General features: G+C 36.7%; 2 protein-coding genes across 2 annotated transcripts; both read right to left on the bottom strand.

Moving 5' to 3' along the window:
- Positions 1-3,773: 3,773 nt before the first annotated feature.
- LOC100246776 (uncharacterized) lies at positions 3,774-4,746 on the bottom strand. The gene is made up of 2 exons (XM_019221784.2): positions 4,450-4,746; positions 3,774-4,376 (listed from the first exon to the last, which is right to left on the bottom strand). The coding sequence occupies exons 1-2, from the start codon at positions 4,529-4,531 to the stop codon at positions 4,087-4,089; spliced, it is 372 nt and encodes a 123-aa protein (XP_019077329.1). The 5' UTR covers positions 4,532-4,746; the 3' UTR covers positions 3,774-4,086.
- A 998-nt stretch (positions 4,747-5,744) lies between these two features.
- On the bottom strand, positions 5,745-10,157 carry LOC100260389 (probable serine/threonine-protein kinase PBL8). The gene is made up of 6 exons (XM_002265401.5): positions 9,933-10,157; positions 9,509-9,858; positions 9,294-9,429; positions 7,804-7,940; positions 7,571-7,694; positions 5,745-6,488 (listed from the first exon to the last, which is right to left on the bottom strand). The coding sequence occupies exons 1-6, from the start codon at positions 9,982-9,984 to the stop codon at positions 5,989-5,991; spliced, it is 1,299 nt and encodes a 432-aa protein (XP_002265437.1). The 5' UTR covers positions 9,985-10,157; the 3' UTR covers positions 5,745-5,988.
- Positions 10,158-10,643: the final 486 nt, after the last annotated feature.

Consider the following 10,643-nt stretch of genomic DNA (forward strand, 5'->3'; position numbering starts at 1 on the left):
ATTCATGAGGGGCCCACATATAATGGATAGTAAGTCACAATCTGAGTTCTTATGTCTCATTATAATATCATAGGATATTAAAGTTTAGTTGACTCTCTATAGTAGGATTTGGGTCAACTTCAAAATTGAATTCGAAGAAAGCTAGTACTCTTCTATGGGTTCCTAATGGTCTTTACTCGATCTTACATTCTATGGTGACACTATTTTTGAGGGCTATTCACATGTGTGCATATAGGTGTTTTAGTAAATACATAAGGTTGCACAACAACTTATGAATGGTCTCTTTGGAATTGGCTAATTGATTAATTAGAGTCTTATGAGGTCAATTAACCAATTAAGACTCAAGTAAGTTAGTTTAAATGACCTAAGTTTATGATGGACTCAAGTCACTTAAGCTCGTAGAAAGCCTATATAAGCCTTTTTTAAGGGGTTTAGGGCTTAACTCTTGTCATTCAGTCTTCTATTCTCCAAAGAGAAGAGAACCCTAGCTACCAACCCTTTTAAAGGACTCCACCTCTCACGTGTTAAGATCCACAAAAAGCCATCGAGTAGAAGGCTTTTGGGATTTGTAAGATCTACCACATATTCAACGCATCTTCACAAATAGGATTTGATCTGGGAACATCCAAATCTAAGGTAAAAACATCCACTTTCTAGATTCAAAAGTTTTAATATGCTATCTACTTCCATTGATTAAATCTAGAAAGCCCTAAGGATGGTTTGTATGTACCCTAATAAATCCAAGGTTGGGAATGAAGATATCTAGATATTTCCTACACCTTAGCCTATATTCTCATAGACAAGATTTCACTATCCTCATATGCTAAGGTCTAGAAAAAAGAGTTGTTGAGAGAAAAATTGCAATGTTCTTGAGATCCACACCACCCATTTTACTTACTAGAATTGATTTGGGAACATCCAGATCAAAGGTATTATTTTCTAAGCACCTAGATCTAAAATTCAATTTTTTACTGCTTTTGTTGCCTAGATCTTGATCCCTAAGATAATAGTAGCATGCACTCTAACCATTCAGGGCTTAGAATGGAGTAATCCAAAGATTTCAACAGATTAGTCATCATGTGTTTAGTGATTGACGTAGCATGGGAGGATTCTGTCTTTTTTAATGATAATTTAGTCTTTTGATTTTTGTCCAAACAACGAATTGTATATTGTATTAGTATAGAGTAATAATATAAATCATTGCCTACTATACCGGTGGTTTGGTGTGATAATATTAGTGCTACTCAACTTGCTTCTAATCCTTTGTTTTAGTTAAAATGAAACACATTGAAATTGATTTTCATTTCATTTTAGGATATGATTCTTCCTAAAGATTTGGTGATACAATATGTTCCTTTTTCAAATCAGTTTGCAAATGTCTTAACAAAACATCTTCCTTTTTCTTAGTTGAGGGGAGATTAAAGAAGAACAAATAGTTAAAGAATTGCTTAATAAGTTTAACATGCATTTTATTAGTAAGAGATTGGTTAAGTTGTTAACGTTGTCATGTAAACATACATTATATTTAGAAGTTTCTTGAAGCTCATTATTTTATTCTTTAGAGCTTTCTAAAATATCTCTCAGTTTTCTCTTTGGTTTCTTTAATTTCAATTCTCAACCTTTTACTTTCTTTATGCAATCTTTCCCAATCAAGAAAAAAAAAATTACAAGCTAAAAGTAAACTTTTTATTATTATTTAAATTTCATGAATCAAGATCAAAGAAAAGAATAGAACAAAATTTTGATTTAAAATATTTTTCCCTATTTTGACACCAATTGAAGGTTCAAGATCTTATTTCACAAAACTACCTAGAAAGAGATTGAGATGAATAGATAGTCTTTCTTTTATAGCTCAAAAATCAAATTGTTATATATATATATATCATTATTAACCAATAAATACAAAGAATATCCAATCACACATTGACACATGATGTTCATGGAAAGCCACTTATAGGGTCTCCTAGAAACTTCGAAGATGTAAAAACCACAGGTAAATTGGTCACAGAGCAAATTCATTAATTATGAAAGATCAAAGACATAAATTTACCTAGACAGACTCTACTCTTTGTAAGACTTACACTTCCTACACCTATACTTGTTCTCAAGCTTGCAATGCAACACCTTCATGCTCCTTAATGAAGCCTTAATGACTTGAGGAGATGCGATTAACCACCACTAGCAAACTTGAACAATATATGAGTTTTGAGAATGTAAGGAATGTACAAAGTTAATGACAATATGCTCTAGAGTGTAAGGTTTCAAAGTAATACAATCAATAGGCCTATTTATAGGAGAAAAACCCTAGTGAATTAGACAAATTTTATAAACTGAATATTAACTTACATATTTAGAAACTTAGAAAATTTTGAAAATTGCCCAAACCAAATATTAACTTACGTATTTAGAAACTTAGAAATTTTTAGAATTACACAAATCTAATGCTTGTTAGGGGCGCCTGAGTGCTCTTTGTAAGTGCTTGGGTGTTGCTTCATAATTTTTCTTTTTAAATTTGATAATCTTGCCTAATTAATTTACACATCTACTATATGTCTTATTTATATCATTATACTCTAAGCAACTCAATTATGCTTACTTGATTTGTACAATGAAAGAATCGGTCATGATCTCAAATCTTCAAGGTAAATGTAAATCTTAAATAGTATGGAAAGTTGAATCCGAAAATATATAAAAAAAAATTGTTAACTTAAACTAACTAGTTTAGTATACCAATTGTGCAAACATTTATTTAAAATATATTATTATCCCATGATTTTTAAGTTGGATTATCATATTTTGGGTTGCATTACACAATTTTTATTTAGTTGTGTAGCATGAAAAAAATCGTTTTTGGACTACCATTTTTCCACAAAAATATGTAAATCTAATTTTGGTCAAACCAAATCGAAACAATTTAGTTCATCAACTAAATCGATTCTAATTTATTCAAAGTTAGTTAGCTTAAGTTTATTCAAACTGATCAAGAATTAAGTTAACCCAAACAGTGCTACCCCTGCTTTAGCTACAAGGATATATAAGTTATTGCTGAGGAGCCCATTGAACTCATGCATACAAGCATTATCATCTTCTTCAATGATTCACAAAGATAAACATTAAATCCTAGAGTGAGACAAAAAGTGATGAGGCTGTCAAATTCTAAGTTGATGGGCTCATAGTGGACTACATGAGATAGACACACACCAAAAAAATAAAATAAAAAAAGGCACAAATAATTGGAAGCACCTGCATGCGTATGAGGAGGAGGACCTACCAAATTGGAATTTGGGGCATATAGTATGGTTGGTATATCATCAATTCAACATCCCACCACTTCCCATTTAAAATATCTTTTCAATACCCAATAGCAACAGTGATACTGGGCTGTGGAATTTGCAATTTCTAATGGAAGTGATGAGGAATCAAGTAGTTTTATTGGGGGAGAAACCCCTCCAACAACTCATAGACAGTGACATTACCATTTTCCCCCCTTTATACATGCCTTTGTTGGCATAATCTCCCACAAATGTCCCCTCACATTTAATCAGGGCTGACCTATGCACATGTTCAATATTCTATAACTAACCAATACTCCAACAACTCTTCTGATTCAATAGTCTTATCTTTGGATATGGTGTATCTCACAATCAATTCAATAGTGGGCATGCGGTATGTGTCTCCTTTTTGGCTATACTTATCAAGAAGAACAACCCATCAAAACTCAGTTTATGATTGTTGGTTTCTCTAGCAAGTAGCAACACAGTACTAAATGGAGATTGGATCATTAATCTCAAGGAATTATTACTCATACATGCATATACACAATACAAATGAGTTGCCACACATTATTGGATTACATTACAGCATAGAATCAATAAATGGCTAAAAGACCAAAACTACATACAAGGAATTTACCCCCAGCGTTTTGAGGCAGTGAGGGAGGTGGAGAACACAACAGAGAACCCACTTCAATGAAGTGTATATGAAGATTATGAAAAGGTGAAAATGTAAAAAAGTTTATACAGTCTGTGTTTGTCTTTTTATGTATGAGAGAGAGAGAGAGAGAGAGAGAGAGAGAGAGAGAGGTGGTTAGACAGCACAAGAGGTACAGTTACAGGTCTTGGGAACAAAAGCACACACACCAAAGGGCTTGTTGGGGAGCTGACAGTCTATGCCAAAGCAGCATGGCATGGTGGCACAAGTACCAGTGGTTGGATCTGCACCACCAGCAGCACAGCACTTGCACACCAAGCACAGTTGGAATGGTGCCAGCTTCCTCCTTCCATCAAGATGACTGGTGTGACTGCCCACAAGTGCTGCTTCAACCACCTGGTATTGGGTTGATTCAACTGGCCTCATCTCAAGCGCATGGCATCTTCCTGCATGTGGGTGTTCATACTCTGAGAGTGTCTGTGAAAGAGATGTGAGGATTGGGCTCAGAAATAGGCTTACCTGGAGAAATAGTGAAGTGGGCGATCAAGAGAAGCAGTATTAATTGTGTTCCAGCTGTGGGATTCATTGCAAAATTGTTCATGGCTGTGGATAACAGGCTTACTGTATGAGAAAGAAGAGAGAGAGAGAGAGAGAGAGAGAGAGAGAGAGAGAGAGAGAGAGAGAGAGAGAGAGAGAGAGAGAGAGAGAGAGAGAGAGAGAGAGAGAGTATGTGGCCTGTGTTGTGGAAAGCTATGGAGAAAGAGGTTTATTTGGGAGAGGTTGAGAGAGGCAGCCAAGAGGGGGCCTTAATGCGTTTGTGTGGTGGAAACCCATGGAGGAGGTTTATTTGGAACCAAGTGGGTCAAGGGATGGGGATCTTTCATGTTTCTTTTTTTGTGTTTTACTTTTTGTTCATCTCTTTGGTTTTTGTGTTTTGGGTACCACTTAAAATTAACTACACAACATTGAGATAATATAGGACTTTCATATCCTCATTCCTAATCTTAATAGCTTTTTCCAATAAAACATCAGTTTGGATAGACTAGATGTCATGCACCTAAGTATTAATATTAGCAAAAACTTTACAATATCTGTTATCCACATCAACAATGACCACCCCTCAAAACTACACAAGACTAGTAGTTCATATCATTCCAATCTCATAAAAATATGGTACAAAATGGGATCAAAACTCATTTTATTTTATAATTACTACATTACTTTTAGTTGAGTGAGATCAACCTAACACCCCAACTTGCCAACCACCAACTCATAATTTTCAGATTCAAGATCTGAGTACCATTTTTAATGAAAGCAATTGGATCTTCTCTTTATTCTATTAGATTCAGATACAGAACTCTCCATGGTAAATCAGAGCTATAGATTAGGTTAACAAATTGGTGATTTGGCAAAATGAGGGCCACATCTTGGTTAGAATTAGAAAGAACATCCACAAAGAGAACTAGGAAACACAAAGAAAGACTAAAATGATATCTCCAGAAAGCCACAAAAGATGCAAGCAGATTCCATAGAGATTAAATCGCAACTAGCTCATTGACCCAACTCAAGAACATGCACCCCAATTAGCCAACATGGAATCGTTTGCAACTGCTGTAAATGAGGCTTTTTGTACATCAATTTGGCATTACCTCCCCTGTAAAGAATTCTGTTGACTGCCTCGGCATATCTCCTTCAAAGACAATCTTGTCTCAGTTGTCCAGAAGAGGATGCCAGCTTCAGCCTCTCCCACTTTTATCTGAAAATCACCTCTATTGAAGTTCATTGTTAGGATGGGTTATCTGAAAACAGCATCATTCTGTAGAAGATTAGCATTTTTACATGATAAATTCAAATGGAAAATGAACATCAGTACATTGAAACCAGCATGATGCCAGGACATCATTAAACAAAAGGGGCATGGGGTCACCATGATACCATATACATGAAGCACAAAGAAGCGAATTTACCCACATGTTTTAACAAGGAAAATTTTGTCATTTTTCAAAGGGAAGAGGAAGGAAAGACACACCAAACAAGTATACAAATAGGTGGTGTTTCTCATCTAACCCTGCATGCAGCAGGGCCACCTGGGGAACAATTGGGGTTTGGAGACCGACAAACAGCACCAGCCCCAACTTTGTTGGCAAATCTGTGTTGCATTCGGTAATCAGACATTCCTGCCTTGGCAAAAGGACCACCACTACCAACTGATAGGTTCTTAGTAGAAGACGAAACTTCACTTGTGCCACCACTACTATCTTGTAATGGCTCCAAAGTTTCCACTACATCACTCATTAAGGGCCTTGCTTTAGGGTTCTGGCTCAGGCAATAGTATGCCAAACTGCATGCTTTCTGTGCTGCCCTTACAGAATACTGATTCTCCAATCTAGGGTCTATTATTTGAAGCAACTTTCGCTTGTCATTCAGTTTAGGCCGGGCCCAATCAACCAAGCTCTGCTCCTTGCTAGGTCGGGTCTTGTCAACTGACTTCCTTCCCGTCAACAACTCTAGAAGAACAACTCCAAAGCTGTACACATCGCTCCTGGCAGTCAGGTGGCCTGCACATTTCATGATGACCACATTCAGAAATTTGCAAGCGGAGATACACAAACTCGGTGTTTCAGAAGTATGAGAAATCTGAAAACTATATGCAACATGCAATTAAAGATTAGTGTTTCTTCTTTAACCAAAATAATCAAAAAAGAAAAATATAAGCAAAAGAGAAAGGATTGCAAGATCAGATTGCAGGACACATAAGCAATTTAAAACAGGTAAAAGAATCAATATATTCCACAATAAGCAGGTCACTGATTGTGTCAACAACAAAAAGCACACTTGTAAATGAATAAGTTCTGATTGCTGTTTTTCCAGAGAAAACATTCTGGTTTGGTTCCCAGAAAGAATGAGAAAAAAAGGAAGGCCTTTTCAAGCTTTTTCTTTTTCTCTCTTCCTCTCATGGAACCAAATAGAGCCTGAAACTCTGTTGCTTTTTCTTTATAGAAAGTATGATGGCTCTTCTTCTTAGGCCCTATATATATTTTTTGGTACTAAATATAGTTTATAGATTTCTTTTATCAGAAAATAGTTTCTATTATCAGAGAATTTGAATAATAACCAGTATACGAGGTTTCTGGATTTGAAAGAATGTTTTTTCAAGCTAAAAACTTTAAGGGAAAATCACAATCACAACCCAAGTTGCCAGGGATATAAGCTTATCTGTGCTCAAATATAGTGAATTAGAAATCAGTTACATCTGAGGGGGATGATCTTGCAGTCCCTCTGTATGGCAAAACACGACAATTATAACTATTTATGTTATAGGCAGGCAAATAGCATGATCATTATTAGATGGTCCATGCCCCTGATGCTATCCCACTCTGTTCAAAATCACCACGCTGCCAGTCACATCTAAGAATTGATCACATGAAAAATTCAAGACCAGACATCATACTCACTGTAGAGAATGCATGTCCCAACCCATTTTACAATTGTCTTCTGACTAAGAGTATATTCTATCCTCCCACATCAGTAAGCACTAAGAGATAAAGTAATGCTGATAAATAAAGCAATTATAAGCTAGCAGGAGGCCATGAAGTAATGCTGATAAATAAAGCAATTATAAACTAACAAGAGGCCTTACCAGTCATTACATATTCGGGTGCAGCATAACCATAGGTACCCATTACACGAGTTGATACATGGGTCTCATCACCTTGTGGTCCAGCTTTTGCAAGCCCAAAGTCAGAAAGCTTGGCTGTATAATCCTGTAGATTCACCGGTGATTAGCAGGGTAAACAGGAGTGAAGCATTCTCCCATGATGGCAATGAGAAAAAAATGTCTTGGCTAATGTGGTTTTAAGAAATGCTACTTACAGAGTCTAATAATATATTAGACGTTTTGAAGTCCCGATAGATTACAGGCCTTTCAGCATTATGGAGGAAAGCAAGCCCTTTCGCAGCACCCAGAGCAATCATCATCCTAGTTGCCCAAGATAATGGGACAGTCGCTTCTGAATGCCTCAGGGAAAGGCCACATCAACTTGAGTTAACAGAAACAATATGAGGAATTAAGAAGAACAATATAACTTCATGTAATGTCACTAGAATTGATAACAAAGTTTCGGTCAATAATGCCCTGAAAAATCAAGTATGCACCACAAAAGTGAATCAGGCATCAACTCAACTATGGAGGTGACTAAATCAATTAGAATCCAGGAGGACCACACAAGTCAAACCCAGCAAGATTAACAAGGAAAATGCAATTATTTGGAAGGAAGTTCATAATTTCTCTGAATGTCACCTTGTTACAGCCTTGTCTCTTTGTTTACTGGCAGTAAACCTGCGGGCACTGGGAAAGGTTGTAGTTTCACTGATGGTAATCGTAGTGATTTAGGTTCTGAGCTGAGATGAGGCAGGCAATGACTTGAGATCTCAAATACTGGTTGAGGTTACAATAATATATAAACTGAGCCAGAGAGCTGAGGCCTAGGCTTCCATTTTTGGACTAGAAATTTAGATTTCCAAAAAAAAATTACAAAATTCACAAGAGGTGTAGAGCTCATGCAGGCATTTAAAGTCATTTTTCTAAAAAATGAAGAACCAAACTGAATTGTAACTTTCTAAAATTTTGATTACGGATTTAGAGCAGAAAGAGGCCTTGTAACTTTCTTGAAATAGACAAATATTCATGAAAAAAAATGGAAATGTGAGCGGATCTACTTTTCACTGAGTGATAGACCAAGCAGTGTTGACCTGACTCTAGATCCTATCACATACTGAGCATCAAAGATTATCTAAGGTGGTTCTCAACAGAAAAGCATGCCAAACAAGTCTACAGCCAAAGATGTGCAGGAAACTATGAGTCACTAAAAGAACACCACCTTAAAGGAGCAATGCACAGACCTAGCAGAACAGCCTTCTAAAAGTTATCCCAATTAAGATAAATACACCCAAAACTCATCGAGCTAAGTAAGTATCTTACCTCCAACAGTCTGTACTATAGGATGCTTAAAGATGAAGCTCAAAGTCTGGAATTGATCTCCAAACATCCTATAGCATGGATGACCCTGAAAACACACTCCGACTAAAATTCTATTCATGGAAACCAGTTAAACCTAACAAAGTGATCGCACAAATAGCAGTAAAAGATGAGACTTCAAACTAAAAAAGCCCTACTTGAAAAGCACACAAATGCATCATCAATAAGGTTCTTGGAGTTGTTATTATGGATATTATTAATTTCTAGTAAACCAAACACTAACAACGCATTCAATGAATAGAGAAACAAGTCCATCTTGATTCGGGCTAAGCTAAAAAGGCTTAAATTAGTAATCATTTGGCAAAGCAAAAAGAACGGAGCGTACTTCGAAACAAGTGATTTTCGAGGCTTCCTCGGAACATAAACTCGTACACAAGCAACCGGTGATCGTCCTCGCAACAATACCCTATCAACTTCACCAGATTGGGATGCCTCAGCTGCCCTAAAAAGTTCACCTCCGTCTACAGACGTAAAGACCCAGTAAAAAAATCAGTCAAAGCACCAACCCACCAAAGAAAGAAGATAAAAACACAAGCTTACAAGCCATTCTCTATGACCCTGAAATCCCTCCTTGTTCAAAACCTTGACAGCAACGGGGAGGGACTTGAGCCCAACCCTAACATTCTCATCAATGTAACCCTTGTACACAGTGCCAAATCCTCCCTCACCGAGAATGTAATCAGAGCGAAAACTCTTGGTAATAGTCTCGAGCTCGAACAATGTGAAAGCAATGACATGGGTGTAGAGGAGTGAGTTCTTGCCGGAGTCGTCAAGGTTGCGGGGAGTGGAGTGATGATCGCTCAGATCTGAGACAGAGCGGCTGTGCTTCTTTCCACAATTGGGAGCAGCATCTTTGACAGACAAGGAAGAGAGGATGTGGAGCTGCTGAACTGCAAAAGGAAGAGAGTGAGTGATGGGGAAAGGGGGTGAGAAAAGAAAAGTGGGAAATGGGGTAGATCTGGACCTTGAGCGTGAGAAACGACAGGGTTATCCTCAGTGCTGCCGCAGTTGCCCATGGTGGAAGGAGGAGGAGTGGCGGAGGTGGTGGTGGTGGGTGTTGAGATGATCTGGGAACTGTTGAGTGGAGCGTGGGGTGTGTATTTCTGTCACTGCGAGTTTCATTCTTGGGGTAGTGAGAGTCGTCCCCTCTCTCTACCACCACCCACTTGAACCTTTCCCAGTTTCTATGCCTCTTTCTCTCACTTTTTTTAATTTTTATTACTCTACTAAAAACCAAAAAACTCAAAAACTTTTTTAAAAAATATTTGATTTATTCCTAAAATAGACAATAAATAAAATAACTCCTTCTATGCTTCATTACTTAAAAAATGGAAGCCTACAAATAAATAAATAATATAGAGTTGGAAAATGCCATTTGGATTTTTCAAAATATAAAGTTGATGATGTGCATTGATTATATATTTTAATATTTAAAAATAATAATTATAATTAAATTTCATCCTAAATCCTAAATAGCTTAATATTAAAATATTTAAAGTTATCAAGTGGTTGAATCAAAATCTATTCTATTTTTAAAGGGATTGATTTGATCACAAAGGTGGGTGGTCGATGGTCATTTGAGTGTAGGACTAATTGCCCTTTATTCAACATCCATGTTTACTTCCCAAGTCGAGAAGTTGCATTTCAATCAAATTCTTCATTTTCTTCTTCTTTC

The sequence above is a fragment of the Vitis vinifera genome, chromosome 8, assembly GCF_030704535.1.
Source record: "Vitis vinifera cultivar Pinot Noir 40024 chromosome 8, ASM3070453v1".
Classification (NCBI taxonomy): domain Eukaryota; kingdom Viridiplantae; phylum Streptophyta; class Magnoliopsida; order Vitales; family Vitaceae; genus Vitis; species Vitis vinifera.

Excerpts from the sequence above, each read along its gene's own strand:
- LOC100246776 (XM_019221784.2), bottom strand. The coding sequence starts at position 4,531 with ATGAACAATTTTGCAATGAATCCCACAGCTGGAACACAATTAATACTG. Across the intron at positions 4,377-4,449 it reads CCACTTCACTATTTCTCCAG|GAAGATGCCATGCGCTTGAG; the intron begins GTAAGCCTATTT and ends ACCCACATGCAG.
- LOC100260389 (XM_002265401.5), bottom strand. The coding sequence starts at position 9,984 with ATGGGCAACTGCGGCAGCACTGAGGATAACCCTGTCGTTTCTCACGCT. Across the intron at positions 7,941-9,293 it reads CGAAAATCACTTGTTTCGAA|AAGCGACTGTCCCATTATCT; the intron begins GTACGCTCCGTT and ends TGAGGCATTCAG. Across the intron at positions 6,489-7,570 it reads ACCCGAATATGTAATGACTG|GCCACCTGACTGCCAGGAGC; the intron begins GTAAGGCCTCTT and ends TGAAATGTGCAG.